The sequence below is a fragment of the Lupinus angustifolius genome, chromosome LG07 (assembly GCF_001865875.1).
Source record: "Lupinus angustifolius cultivar Tanjil chromosome LG07, LupAngTanjil_v1.0, whole genome shotgun sequence".
Lineage (NCBI taxonomy): Eukaryota > Viridiplantae > Streptophyta > Magnoliopsida > Fabales > Fabaceae > Lupinus > Lupinus angustifolius.
Window position 1 is genome coordinate 4,121,040 of NC_032015.1, and position 23,279 is coordinate 4,144,318.

Genomic DNA, 23,279 nt, shown 5'->3' on the forward strand with positions numbered 1-23,279 from the left:
CAAGAATAAAATATTGGATAAATATAAAAGGATGAATAAATAAAATATAAGGACTATTAATATGAATTTTCCTCTTAAAATGTGAGAATATATTAATTATCGGAGGGTTGAATTAGCTAACAGAGTATTTTCTCTGATTAATGTTTTAAGTTGAACGATCATATTTTGTTCAAACAATTTAAAAACCAAACAAATCAAATTATATTAAGCTGTCTAAGCCCCAAAGAAGTACAAACAAACCCATGAAGTTGAAAGATTTAGATCTAGTAATTTAATTATGATAGCTATTTTCATATCTTTTTCAAATCTTAATCTTAATTATGATAGACCAAGTCTGGTTGAGAAATAACTGAATCGTGATTTTGATTTCACACTTGGCGATGAAATTATTACTCCTTCTATCTTCATAATCCAATTCGCTCTCACTTCTCACATTCTTCATAATCCAATTCAATCATGTCACAGCGAGAAAGAGGTTGGGATTTTCATCTCCGAACTCTCTCTCACAGTTCTAGAGATTCCAACACCGCCAATGATCCTGCTTCAGATCCTTCTCTTCTTCATTCCGTAACTTTTCCTTTTTTACTCTTATTTTAATTTCATTCCTTATTTCAATATCCTAAGTGTTTATTATTTGAATTTGATTAGGTGAAGAAGCTTCACGATTTATGCAAGGCAGAGAATTCCGATGATTTGGTCGCTAGGGTTTATCCTCAAATTAACAAGATTTTCCAGCGCGCCGTTGCTTCCCTTTCTCAATCTCGAACCTCCAACGGCCTTCTCTTACTCGTATTACTTTTTTTTTTTTTTTTTAATCTTTTCATGATATTTATTTTGTCTTCAATTTGGTGTCTTTTACTTCTTACTGTAATTTTGATGTAGAAACTTTTCTATAATTTTTTTATTTGATTCTCAGGTAATTCTTCAATTTTATCTAGACTTTGGGGAGGTTGTTCTTCATGATGCTGATCCTAGTCTTAGAACATTTTTTCGTTCCTGCTTGAGCAGGTACTTATATATATATATCAATTGGCTTATGTATTGAAGTTCACACATTTATGTTGTTACTTACACCACTCAAGTCATTAATAACTTAATTTTGAAGATAACTTTTATGGATCTAACGGTTGAAATATAACTATTAATCATCTTGATGATTTGAGTCAATTTTTTTGTGTGGTGGGGGATGAACTTTAATAAGAATGATAGCAAACAGTTTTCAATTTTGTATATTTCAGAAATATATTATATACTACATTAATCTTGATGTATATCGAACAAGTACCAAATGATTTCCTTAGAAAAAATATATTCAATGTTATAAGAGTGATCTGGACTTACACCGATGTCAATTTGTGTTTAATAAGAAAGGATTGTTGGCAATGGCATTGTATTAGTTGTGTTGATCAAATAATTTTTTAAGTGCATATTCTAATCTTACATTGCTTATTCTCTTATTCCTTTTTACCCAATCCCTACTGAATAACTATGTTCCAAAGATGGGAGGGATTGAGAGGAAGAGAATGTCAAGGGGCTACCATAAAGGTTTTGGGGACATTAAGAATGCTATTTTTAATATTTTTAGGTTATGCCTACCTGATCTTTATTTTGGGTGGTTATCAATTTATGTTTTCTGTGCATGATACAAAAAATGAAGTAATATTATGAACATCGAGTTTGGCTTACCATTCTTCAAAGTTATTTGTATCCTGTTGTAGGGAGTTTGCTGATCCTGTTGTTGCAGAAGCAACACTTGAATTTCTCATTTCCAACAAGAAGAAGCTTCTGACATCCTTCCCTAACTTATTGCCTCAGGTATAGCAAATGCTTTGCCACACTTCCCATTATTAAAACTGTAACTTGGAATTGCAATAAAATGAAATGGTTTAGTATAAGGTGACATTTGCTTGACTTGGTGAGTTTTTCGTTTAGATGGGTATTTTTAGGCATTGAAGTCTCGGGGTTGGGGATAATGGAAAAAGTAAAAGTGTGACTGATTGATTAAGTTGTCCGGGCTATGGGTTGGTTTCCAACTGTCTTATGTTTAGCTCTGGAAATTGGTAAACCTCTACTATCAAGCTTGGAGTATGAAATGACAATGCAATCAAATTAACCCCTTCATTTTTGAGCTCGTTTCCTTATGGCTTTGGAGTTTGCTTTTAATTCCAAAAGTGCTAGTATGTCCCTTTGTAATATTGTCTATAATTACTGTTTTGGCAGTTTTTTCCGTTGTTGCTAAAGCTGATTGCTTGGAATGGTGAAAGGTGTGTACCTTATTCTCTTCCCTTACTAAGTTATTATATTTGAATTACTATTCAGATAACATTATTAACATCTATCAGGAGCTATAAGCTTAATTTTCAGAGAGCTTTCTTTTACAATGAGCTTAGTATCTGTAGTAGGTTTTGATTTCTTTTACCCACAGTCCGCTGCTTTACATCTTGCATAATAAGACTCCTCACTGAACTGAAAAAGGAGCCTGAAAATGAAACATTACATGGATATTTCAAAGAACTTGTATTTCATTGCATTGTGGTGCAAGAGTGTGCCTAATTCACGAGGGGCATTTCATTACTGAACTTTTATGTCCAATCCTGCAGATTGGAGAAGCTATTTTTGAAAGCTTTCCCGGGATTGATTTCACCAGGGTCATTTCTTCCGTTATTTCCATCTCTAGTAGATTTGCCGAGTAAGTCAAGTTATATGACCTTTTTAATTTTATATCGAAAAGATTAATGTAACACTATGTACATATACCCTCATGCATTCCTTTTATGTCCAATAGATTAAGTTTTTCTTCAAATTTTATCCCCGAAATAGTCATAATCAGCCTATCTAGCCCCCCCACCCCAATAGAAAAACAAGGCTTCAGTAATTAAAAATCTCTAAGGAAAAGTTGATAGCTACAGCAGATGCTACTTGAAAAAAACTTGAGGGTTTTAGGATGTGTTGATACTTGCAAATATGTTTCCTTTATCTCTGTTAACAACAATTATATGAATTCAACATTTTCCTGCCCATCTTTCCTAGTTTCGGTTGTTGCATTGGAAAAGGTGGAAAAGAGCTCAGGACCACTAATTGGAAGCAACATAGCTTCAATTCAGAAAAATACTGCTCCTAAGGTTACCTGTGATCTTTAAATTTGAAAATGTCTAGGTGCACAAGTATGCATAGTAAATGAGTTTGTCTAATTTCATTGTAGATGCTACTTGCGCTTATGGATGAAGCATATACTGGTTCTACTATAGAAGATGGTGGAGGAGATTCTGAATCAGAGGAAAGTGGTGCAATTGATGTAGCTGATCCTTTGTTCCTTGAGCTTTTAAAGGATGAAAATGATGGTATCGCTGTATGGTTACCTTCCATCTTATTAGTCACAATTGTTTGGTTCACCGTGCTTTGATTATTGTTACTTTCAAAGGCCAAATCCAAGTTGTCAGACACCTTTTTTCAGCCATCATGTTTACCAAAATTATGTCTTTGGTTAACTTAGAAAATAAGATTTTTAAAAAGTTTCCTATAACTAATAATGTTTTCTTCACTTGGAAAGCTTTATACCATGTAACTACAATAAGGAAGCCTGTTCCTGCTAGCTGGGGTCAGCTATATGAACCAAATGATGGCATATGTTCTATCCTAAATCATGTTGATAGACTAACAATTCACCTCTAAGTCCTTATTAGTTTCACCTATTGTTTTCTTGGTCTTCCTCCATCTCTAGCGGTTGCTCTACCCTTTAGAGCTATTTGATATTGTAGCCCCATTGCAATTATAGGATTGTTGTTTGGTTTAACCTTCATTTCAGTTATTAATAGCAAATCATGTCATATGTCAGGAACGTCCCTGGTCATCTCCAGTGATGGCTCAATTATTGCAGTCTGCAGTCAATACTCTTTACTCTGATAGGTTGAAAGCAGTACTCAGCATGACACCTCGTCTTCTTGATGTGTACTTTTCCATATCATTGCATGACATGAATGATTGTAAGTTTTGTTCATACACTCTTGATGCTGGTTTGACTTGGCATTAGTGCATTATATTCAGAGTTCTGTTCGTAGAATCTGTACTCCTAAGTATGAGATATATCCATGACCTTGCTGTGTTTAAGTGTTTTTCCTCTTTTTTCAATTTCATTTTCAGCTTTGATTTGTGCCTTGATTCCCATACTTATGTCAAGATTTGCTACAATGTTTCCAGACAAAATATTTTCTTATGAGGTATTTGATTACATCTTTTACCATTATGCATTAGAATTGCTTGAGAGCTGGCAATTGAACCAATCATTTGCTATTTCAATCAAGCTCTCCATTTTTTATGAAATACCAGCTTGAGTAATCTAGCCAAAATGAATGAATTTCAGTAGCACTTTTATTTCTTCCTGTCTGAGGTTTCTGCAAGTTCATCAAGTTTGGACAGAATTTTAGTTTTCATTTTGTTTTTCACAAGTTGTGGAATGGCCTTCTCCCAATCCTAAAATAACAAAGAAACCTTTGATATTGCTAGTACATTGTTTGCTTCTCCAGTTAGCAATATAGCATTGGATTTAACCTGTGCTAAAGTCCTCTGAATACATGCTTTATATCAAGCTTTCAGTTATTGTGTTTGACAAAGTTATCTACGTGAACATGTAATTCATATTATTCCACAAATGTCAGCATAGTGCTGCTGTGTAGAAGATATTGAGATGTTCTAGTAAATGGATAAACCTTCATTGTTTAATGGTTTATGTGTTTAACATTTGTTGTGTTTCACTCTGAATATACAACTCCACCGTCTTAGGGAAATGTGAATGACAGATAACGTTCTAAATAACAAGAACATAAAAAAGGTAATACAAGCAAAGGATGTCAGATCTTGTTTAGTGTAGTAAAAGGCACTAAAAGGCACCAAAAGGCATGCCTAAGGCAATGAGGTGAGGCACTAGAAAGTGTCAACACCTCTAGGTGCCTTTGGAGTCTCTTTATGGTTTGGGTGAGGCACATTTTGACCATGTTATATTATTAACAGTTAAAAAACTTGAAATACCAACCATCTAACTTGCTCATTGTGGTGTTAAAGGTGGTAAGATAATCAGGAGAATATTAAAAAAGAATGACCATTTTCGGTCGTTGTGGCTCTTACAAGCAAGCAGCTTTAGGGTTTTGTAAATTGAACATGTTAATCTTTTTTACCATGAATTTTATGCTTAAGTAGTTAATTTATGGAAAATGAATGCAAAATAGTCAAATATTTCAATGTTTTCTTCTTCTTATGTTAATACCTTCCTTCAATAAGGAGTTGGTTTTTTTGGAGCTACTTACCTCAAAGTGTTAAGAAAAAACCTAATGCCTTAAGGGCACCTTCATCTTTGACTACATGATGTTATCCACCTTTTAGTTTTTGCTATTGTGAATTAAGTTATGTTTCATACCCATCACTTCTAAGTTTTAATCGCTTTTAGGTTCGTAAACGACTTTTGGAGTTTATGCTCTCTACATTTCAGCGCTCCCCAAATTTCATAGCCCTTTTGAAGGTAACTTTCTTATAAGATGCCTGCTTTAGTTTATGATTTTACATATTTAGTTCAAATTTTGGTTGGTCATCTGCATGGATCTACTTGATATCATATTTAAGAATGCTAAGATTGTAAACTGCAAGTTTGTGTTATGTGACAACATTACTTTTTTTGGTGAAGCCCTATTACTTTTTTTGGTGAAGCCCAATTGAGGCTTCTTAAAGTTGATTATTTCTGTTTTAGAAATCTATGTCTCATATGAACTTATTGCAGAAACCTATAATGGACAGAGTTGGAGAAGCTTATGACAGCCCAGACAAGGTTAGACAGCCACTATTTTAACTATTACTGGGAGATTGATGCAACAATCTTGGGTTAAAAATTCATTGATTTTTCTCTAGACAGAATTGGCATTGCAATTATGTTGGGCCATTGGGGAGCATGGTGGAGGTGGTGGATCTCACAAAGATGAAGCCCGTGAGCTTTTTGAGAGTTTAGAACTACTTCTATATGAAAACCTTTCCTCTAGGTATGATGTAGGATACACCTTAGTTCTTCCAGTTCTGAGAGATTTCTGGGGTAATTGTTTGATGATTTGATCTACTTTGTTTACTCAGAAGTCGACTGGGCATGACGCATGATGTATCCCTTGGTTCTGATAAGGATACCTACAGGTCATCACAGTCCAGGCTTTTATGTTTTGTTGTAACTGCCATTGCAAAGCTCGCTACACACCATCGAGAATTACTCCCAAGAGCACGTGTATCCTTGGGCAAGGTATTTCCGTTGATTTCTGAGTATAAGTGGTCACTGGTGTTATTAGTATTCTAATAAAGGATATGCTTTTCAGGTGGCTCGCTCTCGAAATTCAGATGCAAGGGTCTGGAGACGTGCATGTGATTTCTTGGGTTTGATGAATGACCCTGCTATATGCTCATCTATATTGGGTCCTTCACACGGCACCGCACAGAAAGTTGGCAGCATAAACTGGAATGAAGGTGCAACAAAGATGGTTGCTCATATTCCATTTTACGTTCTAGGGGAACAAGAAGGTGAAGGATACTTTTCTCTCTCCCAGTAGGTTATTCACTAATATGCATTATATTCTATTTTCTTACTACGTCACCTATACTGGCTGTACACATGAACTGGCACACAACCTGCATTTGGTTTTGCTTGTAATGAATATGAGTTTTGGTGTTTGAGATGAACTGGATCATTGCATTTTCCTCTGTTTTTGTATGTCAGAATTTGTAGTGAAAGTTTCTTACTTTTGTTTTATTTATTTTTTATTACAGGTCCACCTTTTCATGATTTCTCATTTACAGATGTCCTTCCGGGAAGGAGATGAAAGCTTAAATTGTGCCAGTGGGTGTTTCTTTTTCAGTGTAGCAATCTTAATTTGGTTGTATTATATTATGCTCAGTCCTGGACTTTTTTTTCTTTTTCCAAATGTCCATATTGACCAAAGTCACCGAACACTCCCATACACTGGAAAGCTTATTTATTTGATTTTGTTATTTCTCCTAATTTCCCAGTCTACTAACTTTTACTCTCCAAATTGTTTTGGCCTTCACTGATGGAATGTGATTTGGCAATACTTTTTAGACTGGCATAATCGAGTACATCTGTTAGTCTCACATACCTGTAGATGTTCCCGGCTCAGATATGATTGTTTTTAGCGCGAGAATATATATGGAAAACCAAAAAAATGATTTTATCTTTTCAGTCTTTATCCTCTCTGCATCATCCAGTAATGTGAAAAATTTGATAATTTATCAAAAAATTATTTAAAAACAATCTAAAATCTATATTATTAATTTTTTGAAGAATACTTGTTATAATTTTATCCAATACTGGATAGCTCCGCAAGAGAATATGTTTCCATTTTTTCCCTATCCATCCCATACTCCACAGACCACTCTCCTTCATATTATTTTTTTCATAAAATATCCCATCTACCTTTTCACTATTACATATTACATTTTGTAGTATTTAAAACAAAACACAATTATTTTTACTGTTTAATATGTAAAAACCGTTTAAATATTTTCTAATTAATACACATATTTTTTTAATATTGTTTACCATCATTTTAATTTGTATTGCATAATTTTCTAAAATCATATATGATTAAAATTTTATTTGTATTAAATTTATTCCTAAATGATTATGCTAATTTATTTTTTTCTTTAATGAGGCATATTATTCACTTTTAAAAATTCTGACTATTTTTTAGACATTTATGTGTCTATTGCCTATTTAGCTTAGCTATAAAATGACTTATCAACATCTTACCTATGATTAATTTTTGATGAATCAAACACGTACTATTTAAACTAACACTCGTTTGTATATTTTTTTTAATTTATAACATCACAAATTATAATTACCATCTAAAGGCAAAGGGACGAATGAATTCAAGACCAATAGAAGTAAGTGAGTCCATCAGCATGAAAACTAATTTTAAAAACAAAGTAAAAAAGAAAACATGTTTTAATTATTTATTATTACGTATTTCTGTCAAACAAGTATCTCCATTATTATGATCTGAAATTCTGAATCACATTATTTTAAAAAGTAACTGATATTCTGCATCGTCCTTCCTTACTTTCTGTCTCCAAAGAAACATAAACATGATCCTAGGAGCAATTACTAAACGCACCGTTTCATTCTCTGCATCTCACTTTCTCTCTCGCTCTTCTTCTTCTACTCGATATGTAAATTACTCACTCTCCTTTTCATTCATTTCTCTACCTTTCTTTCTTTTCTCCAATAATAATAATAACAACGATAATAATATTTATAGGGTAGCACGCTGGTTATAGCGGAACACGAAGGTGGTGTTATAAAAGCACCTTCTCTCTCTGCAATTCTCGCTGCCACGTCACTGAACTCTTCCATTTCTCTTCTTTTGGCTGGTTCTGGTTCTTCTCTTCATCAAGCTGCTTCTCAAGCTTCTTCAACTCATCCTTCTATTTCTCAGGTAATTCTAACTCACCCCATTTACAAACATCGGACCCATTTAAATATTTGTTTGCTCAAGTTTCAAACTTTACTAACTAAACTTTTTAATTTTATCAAACCAGCCAAATTCACCATCTATAACAGTTTTTTAGTATATCTAGTTATGTATCAATATGGGTTTTAAATCATGGTCGCAGTTGTAGTGTGTTTGTTGTTTATTGATCTGGGTCAATTGTGATTAATACGATTCGCAACCAGGGCCTGTTGCAGTTGCACCGGCTATTGTAACCGAGATGTTGTGGCTGCATCATGTGATGTGATACAATAACAATTAAGCTTTGATCCTACTATGTGGCGTTGGCCACACAAGATGTGGCAAGCAATTTAAAACACTGGTAAAAGGGTTAAATTTACATTACTCTGCATGGTTTGTTGGGTTGTTTTGCTTAGTTTTGAACTAATGGGTTTGCTAAGGTTAACCTATAATTGGGGGAATTTATGTGTATTTTACCTTTTACTTTTCCCCTTATTATCGAATTTTGGTTGAAATATCTTATTTGGGATTTCTAATGTATATGACTGGTTCCATCATTTGGATATTATTGCTCGAAGTATGCTGTATATAAGTCGTAGTTCATATCTTGATGCATTGAGCATTTATATTGAACTTGTAATGATAAAAAGGGGGAATAAAAAGCAAGGGAGCAGATTATGTGTGCAGATAAAATTTTTAATAAATGTTGAACTTCAGGATTTTTATAGTTGGTGTGGGTGCTACTTGTGGTTTAGGTGCTCGTAGCAGATTCGGATAAATTCAAGAACCCTCTTGCAGAACCCTGGGCTAAATTAGTCCATTTAGTTCATCAGAGTGGTGGATACTCTCACATAATTGCTGCATCAAGTTCCTTTGGGAAAAATGTAATGCCACGCGCAGCTGCCCTTTTAAATGTTTCTCCGATCACTGATGTTACCAGAATCTCTGATTCCCATACTTTTGTAAGGTACAGTATGTTCTGTTCTCTTTATGTTGTAATAAATATAAACCTTGGACTATCTCAGGATTATATTACAAACGTTGGGTAAATAGAAATCAGAACAGAGATCAAGTTATGATGGTGATTTTTAGGTGAGGACTGAATTGATACAATGTGATTATGAATGGTCCTTCATGCAAGAAGTTTTTTACAGCCAATGCTTGAAAGTTACTAAAGAAAGTTGAAAAAGTGAAATTCTTATGTACATGGTTTCCTTGAAAATGAAGGACCTGATATCAGCTCAACCTTTCATGAGCAAGTATTTTTGTAATTTGTTTTTTTTTTGTTCTGTTGCAAAATTTGTCCTCCATGGCTATTTGCTTATCATTAAAATGAATGGATTTGCTCATATACGGCATATAGAGTTGAAGAGATGATAATACAATAGGTATGCCTTAGTTTTTGTTGATTTTGACTGCTAATTGGTGCAACAAACTGCTTGTTATATTCATTATGAATCTACTCCCATCTTAAAGTGCGAAACATGAATGTTGCTTCCATTGTCTTGAAAATAAGATTTTAATTTCATATGCAGGCCAATATATGCTGGAAATGCACTTTGTACTGTTCGGTATACTGGTTCCAGTCCGTGTATATTGACTATAAGATCCACATCCTTTCCTGTTCCCAAGAATTCAGTTGACTCAAAATCTAGCGAGGCTTCAATTTCTGAGGTTGACCTTTCAACCTTTGATGAAGGTCAGTTATTCTGTTTCTGCTGCATAAACATTATGTTCTGAGATAATCAAAAGGGCGAGATATTAAATGCTTCTGGTCCTTATTTTTCTGCCGGATTCTCATTGGATGCTTCAATGATCTGTGGATAAACTGCATTATGGATATTTGTCCTGGGTCGTTTACTTTGATTGATCAACTATCACGTCAAACTTGGATAATTTGATGAGATAAACTTGAATTGTTCTTTTTTTGGCAGATCTAGGCAATTCTAGATTTATATCTCAAACTACCCAGGATGATGAGCTACCAGATCTTGGGAATGCGCGAACGGTTATTAGCGGTGGCCGTGCACTAAAGAATGCTGAAAACTTTAAATTGATAGAAAATCTTGCCAAGAAACTTGGTGGTGCTGGTATTATTTATCATACCTTCTTAATGATTGTTACTTTTCATGTCTAGGACTTCAGTATTTCTTTTTTGCTGGATTTTCTAGATGCTCCCTATTCAAATTCCTAGGTCATTGATGGCATAGAAAATATTTTAATATTTAACTACATGCCTCAATACATGATAGCATGTTTCACAATGATCAATCTTAAGTTTTATTTTTGTTTTGTGAATTATGTAAAATCTACTAACTTCATTCTTCTTTACATAGTTGGTGCCACACGTGCCGCTGTTGACGCAGGATTTGTTGCTAATGATCTTCAGGTGACAATTTTGGTTTCCTTGAGATAAAAATTAACTACCCTCAAACCACCCACAGAAACATACAAAATCGAAACTGAAGCGAAAAAAACCCTCTTCAACTTCTTACATCAATTCATGGGTTAATACGAGTTCTCATATCTGCTTTTCCTGTTGGGAATTTGCTATGTAGGTTGGTCAAACTGGAAAGATTGTTGCACCAGAACTCTATATAGCTTTTGGTATATCAGGAGCTATTCAACACTTGGCAGGGATGAGGGATTCCAAGGTCATTGTTGCTGTGAACAATGATGCTGATGCTCCTATATTTCAGGTAATGTCTCTAGTGTTTAATCTGATAAATCTATTTAACTAAGTGAAGCTTCTACTTTATCTTCCACAAACAATCTCAAGAAGAAAACATTTTCGCGATATTTATGCGATAATTTGAATTGCAGGTTGCTGATTATGGACTTGTAGGAGATCTGTTTGAGGTGATACCAGAGTTGCTAGAGAAACTTCCTGAGAAAAAATAATGCATGTAAGATGTAACATGCATCTATATACACTATGCAGTTTCAGAATGGTTATCATGTATCATCCTTGGAACTTCAAAACTGCAATTGTTTTTACCTGAAATAAGAAGAAAATGATGTTTATTTTAATGTTACTTCAAAAATTCCAAGTGATGGTTCATTTTGTACTATTACAGTGGGTAAAAGTTACATTAAATCACTTCACAAGAAAACCGTTTTGATATCTGAAAATGAATCATAATCAACAATTTGATATAGTGTGATTAAAATTCAATATTATTATCACATAATGGTTATATAGAGAAATATTAAAAAATAAGTTACTAAATTTGTTTTGTTAAGGGACAAACCTTAAAATTAACTAAAGCACTGATAGAGTATTTTAACACTAATAAATCACAACCCCAACCTTGGAAAGAATGTATAAATGCTGAAGAATATAAATGTAACCTTCACATACAGTAATAATAGGGTAGAGTTATTGTGATACATTCTTTGACACATTAAAAAATGTAAGAATAGTCCATAGGTCACTGGGAAAAAAGTATGTCTGTGAAGTGTGATACATTTAAATATTAGTAAAAAAAATATGAGCATAATATTTATACATTGTTAGTATAAATGTTTATATACACTCACTATATTATTCACTATTTATTTTGATTGTTTTTCTGAAAAGTCAATAATAATAAAATATGAATGATGGATAATACAGTACAGTATATGTTTATTCTCAAAAAAAATATGTGAACTTTAATTTAGGTGCAGTAAAAAAATTCATTTAAAAATACCACTCTAATTTTTCATGGTGTAAGATTTAATTAATGAATTCCAAAACATACATAGAACAAACCTGAACTCTGATTTAGTTATGATATTTCAATTTTTTATTAATTTCCAACGTTTCAGATGAGAGAAAAAACAATTAGTATATGAACCATAATTCTATATATCTTTTGCACAATTTTTACATTCAGAATTTAAATATGTTTTTGGATTTGTCTTATTCATTAATTTACAGAACCTGCTTACTTTATCTTACACAGAATTTACATTAGAATGGGCAAAAGTTAAGAGTTTCAAGTCCTCCCATATTAAGTTTAAATATGTAATTGGTTATTATATTCTTTTATTTGTAGATATGTTGAAGATAAACGTCTTAATTACTCTTAAGTAGTTCCAAACAAATTTACAACTTATCCATAATAATATTCATAACTTCAAAACAATCACTCTCCAATATATCATAAATATAACCCAACTTTAAATTAACTAGAGATCATATTCAATAGCCTAGAGTTCATCTTGGATAAAAGTATGAGTTCCAAAATGACTACCTAGGTCAGATAACCATAGACTGTCCTAATTGTGAATAAACCACCTCCTCCAGAAGAATCTCTCCAAAAGATTTAGCATATGCTTGATTATTCCAAAGTTAATATACATTTTTTCGAATAAGAATCTCTCTATTAATGGAGAGACAAATATATGTATTTTCTTTTATTTTTAATGATAATAATATTATTTTATTATAATTAAAATGGTAAATATATCATTGAAAATTGTATTTTTTTTTGCTTTTTGATGCGATTGGCGTGGATCTTAACTCCATTTTTTCCTGTTAAAGTAAACACCAAAAACCAAGTGGCACTGTTCCATAATTTCCATCTCTTTCCTATTTCCATATTTAACCATTTAATCCATTATATCCGTACAAATTGGAGAATCTATGCCAACTATTTATGTTCATCATCTCTACTTCCAACTTCATTTACTCAAAATGGTAAACGAAAAAGACTCGTTTATGTAAGAATAAATAACTTCTATTTGGACGTAACAAATTCCAAGTCATACGCACAAAAACTGGAAAACATTTTCCCAAGACAAAAATAAAAAGAAAGAAATCAAAATTTGGAAACTCTAACGCATTAAACGGCCATTGTTTTGTTTCGTGAGGTTGAAAATCATTTTTGACAGGGTAATGGACTATTAGGACTACCCCTTCCTCAAACATTGTTAACACCATGAATTCTAAATAAATAAATAATAAAAACTCAAAAAGGAAAAGAAAACCCAAAGAGAAAAAAATTGTCTTTTGTTCTATGTAGCTTTGGAGCTTGGATCCCCTTTGAATTCTTCACCAAAAAGGTATTTCTTTTGTTGCTGGGTTTCTTGATAATTTCAAAGGGGTCCAGCTTCTTGTGCTGGAAAGAATATTCATATAGGAAAAAAAAAGCATTTTGGCTAAGAATTCTTTTGATTCTTTGGGATGTGGAGAGACCCTGGAGCTCCCGCTGATTCTTTCTATGAAGTCCGCCCTGAGTGCACTGATGTCCCCAAGTCTCGGTTTAGGATCAAGGTATATATGTACATCACTGTAATATTTCAGTCAGGTGCACATGTATGCGTAAATTTGCCGATGTACATGTATACATATATGTTCATGTATACGTATACATATATCTATATACGCATATGCATATGTATATGTATGTATACTTATATGTATATGAATGTGTATATGTATTTTTATATGTATGTGTATGTGTATAGGTTGAAGGAAAATGATGTTGGTCTTTTATGAGCAATGCATGTGAACCTTAGCTGGAATATTATTTTATGAATGCATTTATCTTATAAGAATGTTTTTGTTTTTTCCTTTCTAAATTTGTCTGATCATTGCTACGTGGAATATTTCTAACCAATGTTATGGAATATTATTTTATGAATGCATTTATCTTTTAAGAATGTTTTTGTTTTTTCCTTTCTAAATTTGTCTGATCATTGCTACGTGGAATATTTCTAACCAATGTTATTGAGTTTGAGAAGTTAATAATTGCAAGATTCTTTTGTTCATTTGGGAGATAACTGAAATGTAAAACTCATGGAAACATTTTTAAATGGAATGGAATTTACAGATTGGAAAACGATGTTCTTATGTTGTTATCTTACCCAAAGGAAAAGAAAGGTTTCTATTGTTCATTTAGGATAGTTGTTTTGTGTTTGTGCTGAATTTCAATTCAATGATGTCATTGAATTTGACCTACAATCAATGAAACCTCAATTGCAGACAAGAATTCACTGCATAGAAATTGCCATTTATTCTGATTTGAATGAATACATATTGTCATATTCTTATGTGTCCCCACTCTTCATGATAAAATCCTGGTTCTTATGCTACTGTATGAATGAAGTAAAAGGATCATGTTGTTGAGGTTCACGTTGCTTTATTACTGGATTACTAATGCTGCATATTAGCTTGTTATTAATTGAATTGATTGATTGCTTTGCTGAATAAGTTTATGACTTATTAGAGAAGTAAATCTAAATGAAGAAATAGAAAAATTGCACATGGTGATTTAATGCAGATCATGACAAATATCTAATTCTTAATTTTCATAGTTGGATATTTATGTCAAGAAATAGTGAAAGCTAAATCACATATATTAGTTAACTAGATAGTTTGTGCCGTAAATACAACAATCATATGCTTTCAGCTGATAACTTTAAAATTTATTTGATTCTCAATTTGTAAAACTAATATAATGTTCTTTAAATTCATTTGAACTTCAGGCTGGTAAGACACTAAGTGCAAGAAAGTGGCATGCTGCTTTTTCTCCAGAAGGGTATCTGGATATCGGCAAGACTCTAAGCCGAATTCACCGAGGGGTAATCACATTTTTATAATAAAAATGCAGCTTCAATATGTCTGAGGATATTAAATTTTACTCTCTCATACTTCATTTACATAGTAATAGGTGCATTTGGAAATTATATCTTGTCATGAACCATCTCTCTAAAAAGCATAAGCTATGAGGTGAATCACACACGAATGCTCTTTCTATGTCTAAAAGTGGGAACTGGGAAGTAGTATACTGAATAATAATATCAGTAGCCATAAGGACACTACTACAGAACCTTCTTTTTTGTTGTTAGAATGAGAGGGGGAGAAGAAAAAGGTTAATGTGTAGCAAGGAATCCCAAGAACAATTTGTCTCACTGTCTTTATTGATTTTTCAAAACCAGGGAATCCATCCATCAATTAGAGGAGAAGTTTGGGAATTTCTACTTGGTTGCTTTGATCCGAAGAGTACGTTTGAGGAAAGAGAAGAGTTAAGGCAACAACGAAGGTAATCCATCTTCCATGTCATAATCCCCCTATTACCATCATATTCTACATCCTAAACCATTTAAAATCCATTACAATCTCTAAGGCTAGTGTCTTCTGTTAAAAGAAAAATGGAATGGCCATAATATATTAATATGTCACTACATGCTTGATATATAAAAAAAAAATCATGCTAAGTTAATCCTATAGCATTTAAAAGTCATTTTTATGCTTGATATATGCACGCCTTGTAAAATATAGCAAAAGTTACTTCCACCTCTAACATGCAGGGATAATAATACATGACAGTTTTACAATTTAAGACTTCTTGTTCTGAATTCTAAATCTGATGTATCTCATTAGTTGTATCACTTTTATGTTTATATTGGTAGGTTGAAATATGCTGCATTGAAGGAAGAATGCCGCCATTTGTTTCCTCTTGTGGGAAGTGGTAAATTTATCACAGCACCTGTAATTACTGAAGATGGTATACCAATTCTAGATCCGTTGGTTCTGTTAGAAACAAGTACAGACAATGGAGTGGTTCTACCACCTCAAGATAATAGTGCAGGTAGTACCATGGGGCCTTCAAGCGCTGGTGCTAACGTAGAAAAGGTGACAGACAAAAAAATAATCCAGTGGATGTTAACTCTTCATCAAATAGGTTTGTGAATATCTAGGTTCTCAACGCACTATAATATATTTCTCCTATTAAATGTTGTTTAGTAATTTTACGCCATGCATAATCTCAAATATTTAGGTAGAACATTTGTATGGAAAGACTTGAGTCATTTTTTATTTTGATTTCTCAAACTTAGATATGAAATTTCCAACTATGTTCTCTTTGAAATTCAGCTCATGTATTGAGGTAAAATCCCACCATGACTATATAATTCACATGGTGAATGGCTCTTTTTTGGCAAACACATTTCAGGTCTTGATGTGAATCGCACTGATAGGACACTGGTCTTTTATGAGAAGAAGGAGAACTTGTCAAAACTCTGGGATATTCTTGCTGTATACGCTCGGATAGATACAGATGTTGGCTATGGTCAAGGTGAGTCCTTAACTGAGTAATTCTTTTGAATCTTATGTATTTTTCTCTTTGGACATTGACGTGGCCAGTACTATGTTTAGATGCTCCTTGTGATTTTAGTCATGAGATCTTATTCTAGTGCATGGGATAATTGCTTGTAACAGTTTCTAATGGTTATGATAATGAACTGGCCTCCAAAGGAGGAGAGGCAATATCCATAGATCATTTATTAGTAGATTATGTATGGTACTGGTATCCTGTTTTGGTCAAGTACATCGAGTTTTTGAAATAACGTAAATGTTCCTACATTTGTATCAGTTATTTGGTCACTTCTTTTAAGAGGCCAGTCAATGCTTGATTATTAAAGATATAAAAATGTTCCTTAGCATACAACTAATGGCTTAAGCTTTAAGGAGTTGGTCTTGTGATAGTACCAATGTCTTTATGATCAAGAAAACAAAAGTTTGATCCTTGCCGTTCGTATTCTTCATTATTAAATTAAGTTTCAGCTCAAGGTAAAGTGAGTATGTGCATTTCCTATAATTCAATCCCAAAGGGCTCTTGCATGAGGGAGCATTTTAGATGTATAAAATTATTCCTTGGCCTGCACCGGATCAAGCTTTTGGTATAATTGGGCCTTGATTGGAGCAAAAATACAAAAATAGAATAAGCTGACAAATCTGGGCATAAGAGGGAAAGAGAACCAACTAGGTAATGGCTTTGTTTATGGAGAAAAGAGATTATATAGGACATACTCATTTACATGTTAGTTTCAATCTGCTTTACTTGCAACATTGTAAGAAACTAAATGTAATTATCATTTGCAACTAATGTAAGCTTCTGGTAAATATTAACTATTTTCAGGAATGAGTGACCTATGCTCCCCTATGATAATACTTCTTAATGATGAAGCTGACGCATTTTGGTGTTTTGAGCGTCTAATGCGTAGACTGGTAAACTTTGATCTTATCACTTTTTTATCAATTTCTTTTCAATCATGTTTAGTATCAAATTGTTCGTCAAGAACCTAACAAAAACACAAAGGACTCTTTTGTTCTGTTATAGGAATTTCCTAGTTGTCTTAGAAATCACTGTTCACTCATTAAATATTCCAAACATGTTTAAGTTGCATTGTGTGTACAACATTGTCAAAATCAAGCCTAAATTGTGATAACACTAATTTTTATTTCTACTGTTTTAGAGAATCCCTTCATTTGACCAGATGTATTCTCCTTCTTTGTTTAAAGTGTTCAAGTTTGATCTTATGCTTGTGTTTTTTAACCTGTTTCCTCTTCTTTAAGAACACCTAGTTAGATAATCCTATTACAGAACTAAATCAATCAGCCCAAATTTCACAGATGGATTTTCTTGTTCAAAATTACAATTTAGCTTTAATGTTGCAAATAAAGAACTTGAAGAAATTCTATAATGTATTTGAATATATAATAATGAAGGGGCTTATAAGTGTAATGTATTTAAAGAGTGGCTGCACTAGCTTCCATGTAATCAGTTAAATATTGTTCTTTATAGCTACAAATTGTACTACATTTTGCTTTATCTCAGTTTCTTACGTGCTTTGCTCTTTAATTTTTAAAGCGAGGAAACTTTAGATGCACCGATAACTCTGTTGGGGTGGAGGCTCAACTAACTAATTTGGCATCGATTACTCAAGTAATTGATCCAAAACTTCATGAACATTTAGGTACTTCCTCGCATCCATCCTTGTGTACTTTTATTTATGGTCATTGGTAAAGCAAGGCATAGAATTTTATTTCACAGTCTGTAGTTATTCATGATTATTTTAAGAAATCGTTAGGAGGGGAGTTTTCTTAGTCCTGTACTTAGCCCTTGTCTATTCAGTTATACTTAAACCAGTTCATAGTTCATCTAGTTTACAGTCTTACAGCCCTATATATGGTGGCCAAAGTTTTGTTATGATCACTGTTATATTGTCTATTCATAGGTGCTGAACACTTTCCTCCTATTTATTATGTTTTTGTTGCCACTATTCTCACTTGATTTGTGAGAATTGGAAAGTAACAAGTAACTATCTTTTAATCTTGGGGTACAGAGCATATTGGTGGAGGTGACTATCTGTTTGCTTTTCGGATGCTAATGGTTCTTTTTCGTCGAGAATTCTCCTTTTGCGACTCATTGTACCTTTGGGAGGTTTGTTAGCTTCTTTCTACTATCATATATTTCATCACATTTTTTTATTAAAAAACATTAAGGCATTGCCTGCATATTAAAAACAAGCCCTCAATTTGTATTGATGTCCAATACTTATGTCATAACTCATGTAATTCTTTCAACTTTACACTATGTTCTATTAAAACTTGTTGGCTGAAATCATTGATGATAGATTTATTGGTTGTATTCTGTATCTTTTCCATTACAAATATATATATTTGTTGTGTGATTGCATATAATGTTTTTTCTCCATAAAAACAGTTTGTAGTGAATGTGATAACTAGGACTTGAAATGTTTAACAGATGATGTGGGCTCTAGAATATGATCCGGACTTGTTCAATATATATGAAGATTCTGAGGATGAAAAATCCGAAGAATCTAAAGGAAGATTAAAATCAATACGTCATTATGGGAAGTTCGAGAGAGAAAACATGAAAAATGGAGCAAAGAATGGTGAAGAAACTCCACTTCCCATATCTGTTTTCCTTGTTGCTAGTGTGTTGAAAGAAAAAAGTGCAATACTGCTTCAGCAAGCGCGAGGCCTCGATGATGTTGTCAAGGTTAGTCATGTGACCTTTCAAGTTTAAGTTTAATTCATTTATTTCATGACAAAAGTTGTCTTGATACTTGTTACATTGCATAACAAGTTTGGCTTTTCTTTTCTTAGATATTGAATGATGTAAATGGAAATCTTGATGCCAAAAAAGCTTGCATTGCTGCACTGAAACTTCACAAGAAATATTTGAAAAAGGTACTAGAACTTCTTTTTTATTTATTATTATTTCCATATGTTCATGTTTGCATATAATGAGAAGGAAACCAAAACTGCATCTTAGGAAGCAATGGATCATAGTGATTGATCCCAAAAATAGCATACAAGTTTTCATGTTTAGTGCATGGGTCCTCCTCTGGACTTCAACTAGTTTCCAAGACATCACCTTAATCTCCAAAACTTCAAATGGGCAGAAAAATGTATACTATAGTGGTCAGATACATTATGCAACTATCTTTAGTTATTGAAAAGAAATATATATGGCATGATATTGTCCTTTGATATGTTCTTCACAAAATATAAAATATAACCAACAAGGTGTTGGTCTAGTGGTATAAGCTCCACTAGATTCCCAATATGACCAAGAGGTCAAGGGTTTGATTCTTGGGACTGACACTTGTTGGGAGGGGCAACCATAATTAATTCCTTACCCAAAAGGATGACATCTTCAAGCATTATTTATGGCTAAGCAATGCTTGTGTCTACCTTTCTTTTCCTTTTCCCCTTCTCTTTCATATATAGTTTTATATTTTGTTTATACAAGTAATTTGTAAATGATGCAGGCCAAGAAACCCTAGCACCAAGTATGGCCCATGATATATTTTTTATCCCTGGAACAAGAATTGTGTTACTTCCTGCATGGTGGTCCTATGTTTGGACACAGTACTGGAGTTCAACATAAAATTGAATTAGATATTACAAAAATTGAAAAATGGCTCTAAGTTCTAACCATCAAGTCTTCTTTGAGAAACAACTGTTGTATGTGAAATTGAATTCATTTTTTTATATGTAATATAACAAAGGTTGTTCATGAAATTAATCATGTGCAACCATCTGTTCATACTTTGTAATATATTTTATATATGGTAAAAATGGTACAGGAAATAAATGTATGTCAAGGAAATTGATTTTTGTTTTCTACAAAACTTTTTAAGAGATTCTATTAGCATCCATGCTTTTAGGTTCCATACCTACATTTATAATTTTTGAACCTAAACTTCCAAGAATGTTATCGATTTTTTTCTATTTTGTTCTCTCTTTTTTTCCTTCAAGGTCACGATACAGTTGTATAGCCTAACCAATAGCACATACATTCATAATATTCGAATAACTTATCTAATTGTGCAAATTATGTAATATTTAAGAGAGTTTGAACTATTGATATGTCGTCCTAATAGAACTAAAAGCAAAAAACATGGAAATGATGGGAAACTTAAACTAATGGATATATGCCAATAGAATCACGAAACTTTTTAAAGTGATTTTGTGCATTCATCCTGGGTTAAGGTCACAATGTACCATACATTTTTTTTTGGTATTATTATGGGTATTTTTCACCTTTTTGAGTAAGGAATTAATCTCTTTCGAGGTTTGTGATTATCTCTCTTAGCAAATATCACTCCCAAGAATTGAACCTTCAACTTTAGATATTCAATAGAGCCTTACACCACTAGATGAACGTGTTGATGTTACAATGCATACATTAAGTTAACAGTGAATGGATTGAAAATAACATCATTTATTAACAAGGTAGAATTGGATGTGTGACGTAATGACAAAAACAACATCATTTATACACTCATAGTGGTGCAAAGATATATACATCAGTGCATTATTCACCATTCATTTGAATTATTATTTTTTTGCAAAAGTCAATGATGATTAAAAATAATAATGAATGATAGTAATAGTATAAAAAAACTCTTACACTATTAGTATATACATCATTTTCTTGAACAAAAATCCATAAAACAATGTAATTTTCAACATGACAAAGCCAATGAGAAAACAACTTAGCTTCTATATATGATCATAATTAAAAGTTTAAATTATCAAAGGCAATTGTTATCAGCAAAATAAAACTGATTATTTTTCTTCAAATATTTCATCAATCATCTCGCTTTTACTTTGCGGTTTAGTGGGCATCATTAGTGTGCGATGCCCGTGAGGTGCACAATTTTTATGGCGTTTTTTTATGAAAGTATTTACACAAAAAATATTTTTTCAATAAATATAACATGTTAAAATATTTACATGCCGAAATGGTTTGTTAAATACATTTAAAAGGGATACTTTTACTAACGGGTGTTAGTTTAAGTAGTATTTTTTCTTGTGTTTGAGTTTTGTGGATGGAAAAAAATATTTGCTTAGAAAATTAGCCTAACATATATGCGGATATTCTTAGCTCGGATATGATTGTCTTCACTGCGAAAATATAAGTGGAACCAAAAAAGGTTACTTTTAGTTTCCATATAAGATTATCCACCTTGGTATCCTTGCTTAGAGCACATTAGAAAACCCCTAGATATAAATGCAATCATCGAAGGGGAGGGTGAGAGTGAGGAATGAGGATCACCTTTCTTATAACTGGTGTGTCATCATATTTCTAACTAATCATCATATTTTTAACTAATAAAATTTCTTCAAGTAATACAAATATATTATTTTGTGTTTTAATATATATTTTTTTAATAAAATGTCACTTTTTCATTAGACCAAGAAGAAAAATGAGACAAGAATGGATACAGATGATATATCACTAAGAAGTACCCTAATGAATATGATATTGTTTAAGAAAATAATTGTCTCCAACAATGATGATTTCTCAAGAAATTGATTCCACTTTTGTACATCTCATTCCGCATCCTTTGTTATCTTATGTTTTTTTTTTATTTTGTTTTAAGAATTTTATTATTTTACAATTTCAAGGTTAGTGAAACTTCTTCCAATTCTATTGTCATTCATCAATGGCATTTATCATCTTTTTTATTATTTATTTTTTCTTTCCTATTGGTAAATAAATATGGGTGTTCTTGTCCAAATATAATATTCTTTAATACTTTCTTAATCTATATATCTGTGTATATGAAGCTTAGAAAAAAATATGAATTAGTAGTGTTCCTTAAGTAATGCCATCTGAATTCTGATGCATCAGAAAAGGTTTCACCTAAAATAATTATTGAATTTAAATCGATTCATAGCATGTAGTCTTTGAATTCAAATTGCTTATAAACCTGGTAAGAGTATAACATAGTGCTAGAGCGTCCTTCCAGCAGAATAGTTATATTTTCACACAAAAAGGGGTGCAAAAGGAGATATATATCAGTAGTAATATAAAAACTCAAACGTACAAATATGAAATCATCATAATGTTTTACACACTCATCCAATCTTAAATTAATCGGTATTCCCCTTAACTAAAGTATGTGGTTTATTTTTATGGACTCAACTCAACAACAAGGTAGAATATAACACATGCACAACATGTAATAGTGGTAATACACCAAGTCACTGGGCTCAAGTTCAATCTCTGAAGGAACTATTCTTCCCAACCCTTGATGTTGTTTTCAACTTCTTCTTAGAAACCTTAATAAAATCATCAAACTGGTCCTTCTGGTTTTCATTATATTTGTTAGTTTCTGGTTCTGGTTCTGGTGCAGGGTTGCTTTGCTCACGACCAATGTTTGAGAAGTTTCTGGTTTTATACTTAACATGTCTAATGAACTCAGTGAAAGTGTCATCATTATCAAGTAATGATGATGATTTCTTACCATATTGTTCTTCTTCTTCTGAGTGTCCCTTCAACCTCAAAGAGCCTTCATTAGTTGGGAAACCCACCACCACCACAGGCTCAGTCTTTACCCTAGGAACATGGTGTGATAGTAATTCACTTGAACCAACCTTTGCTCTTTGCCCATGATGTACCTTTGACTTTGAACCTTTTGAGTTTCCATTCCCCATGCCTATGTAGTGTTTATAAGGGTATGTATGTTGTA

The 23,279-nt window shown here is 32.6% G+C and overlaps 3 protein-coding genes and 1 long non-coding RNA gene across 5 annotated transcripts; 3 read left to right on the plus strand and 1 right to left on the minus strand.

Annotated features, from left to right (window-relative positions):
- LOC109351879 (AP-5 complex subunit zeta-1) lies at positions 345-7,021 on the plus strand. The gene is made up of 16 exons (XM_019593553.1): positions 345-567; positions 649-789; positions 917-1,008; positions 1,719-1,815; positions 2,221-2,264; positions 2,601-2,689; positions 3,031-3,122; positions 3,203-3,349; positions 3,836-3,983; positions 4,141-4,217; positions 5,441-5,512; positions 5,768-5,815; positions 5,896-6,023; positions 6,112-6,271; positions 6,345-6,546; positions 6,793-7,021. Exons 1-16 carry the CDS (start codon positions 457-459, stop codon positions 6,843-6,845), a joined length of 1,701 nt encoding a protein of 566 aa, XP_019449098.1. The 5' UTR covers positions 345-456; the 3' UTR covers positions 6,846-7,021.
- Positions 1,619-19,919, minus strand: LOC109351882. The gene is made up of 3 exons (XR_002108299.1): positions 19,815-19,919; positions 12,246-12,249; positions 1,619-1,633 (listed from the first exon to the last, which is right to left on the minus strand). It is a non-coding gene; the product is annotated as an uncharacterized LOC109351882 (long non-coding RNA).
- LOC109351881 (electron transfer flavoprotein subunit alpha, mitochondrial) lies at positions 8,047-11,566 on the plus strand. Its single transcript, XM_019593557.1, has 8 exons — positions 8,047-8,214; positions 8,304-8,480; positions 9,251-9,462; positions 10,031-10,194; positions 10,430-10,585; positions 10,832-10,884; positions 11,054-11,194; positions 11,319-11,566. Exons 1-8 carry the CDS (start codon positions 8,131-8,133, stop codon positions 11,394-11,396), a joined length of 1,065 nt encoding a protein of 354 aa, XP_019449102.1. The 5' UTR covers positions 8,047-8,130; the 3' UTR covers positions 11,397-11,566.
- LOC109351880 (GTPase-activating protein gyp7-like) lies at positions 13,390-20,416 on the plus strand. Of its 2 annotated transcripts, XM_019593555.1 has the most exons (12): positions 13,390-13,755; positions 14,970-15,065; positions 15,423-15,526; positions 15,897-16,168; positions 16,439-16,561; positions 17,405-17,493; positions 18,137-18,242; positions 18,612-18,709; positions 19,034-19,291; positions 19,399-19,482; positions 20,067-20,088; positions 20,139-20,416. In XM_019593555.1, exons 1-11 carry the CDS (start codon positions 13,666-13,668, stop codon positions 20,079-20,081), a joined length of 1,335 nt encoding a protein of 444 aa, XP_019449100.1. In that variant the 5' UTR covers positions 13,390-13,665; the 3' UTR covers positions 20,082-20,088; positions 20,139-20,416. The 2 variants fall into 2 exon arrangements, with proteins under 2 accessions (XP_019449100.1, XP_019449099.1); XM_019593554.1 differs by having other exon boundaries at positions 20,067-20,416.

What these genes read in the sequence shown, in the direction of transcription:
- LOC109351879 (XM_019593553.1), top strand. Translation starts at nt 457, where the DNA reads ATGTCACAGCGAGAAAGAGGTTGGGATTTTCATCTCCGAACTCTCTCT. An exon ending in TATGAAAACCTTTCCTCTAG is followed by an intron (nt 6,024 to 6,111) that starts GTATGATGTAGG and finishes TTGTTTACTCAG; the next exon opens with AAGTCGACTGGGCATGACGC. An exon ending in CGTTCTAGGGGAACAAGAAG is followed by an intron (nt 6,547 to 6,792) that starts GTGAAGGATACT and finishes TTTTTATTACAG; the next exon opens with GTCCACCTTTTCATGATTTC.
- LOC109351880 (XM_019593554.1), top strand. Translation starts at nt 13,666, where the DNA reads ATGTGGAGAGACCCTGGAGCTCCCGCTGATTCTTTCTATGAAGTCCGC. An exon ending in TAAGCCGAATTCACCGAGGG is followed by an intron (nt 15,066 to 15,422) that starts GTAATCACATTT and finishes TTTCAAAACCAG; the next exon opens with GGAATCCATCCATCAATTAG. An exon ending in GTTAACTCTTCATCAAATAG is followed by an intron (nt 16,169 to 16,438) that starts GTTTGTGAATAT and finishes AACACATTTCAG; the next exon opens with GTCTTGATGTGAATCGCACT.
- LOC109351881 (XM_019593557.1), top strand. Translation starts at nt 8,131, where the DNA reads ATGATCCTAGGAGCAATTACTAAACGCACCGTTTCATTCTCTGCATCT. An exon ending in CTCATCCTTCTATTTCTCAG is followed by an intron (nt 8,481 to 9,250) that starts GTAATTCTAACT and finishes CTTGTGGTTTAG; the next exon opens with GTGCTCGTAGCAGATTCGGA. An exon ending in CAAGAAACTTGGTGGTGCTG is followed by an intron (nt 10,586 to 10,831) that starts GTATTATTTATC and finishes TTCTTTACATAG; the next exon opens with TTGGTGCCACACGTGCCGCT.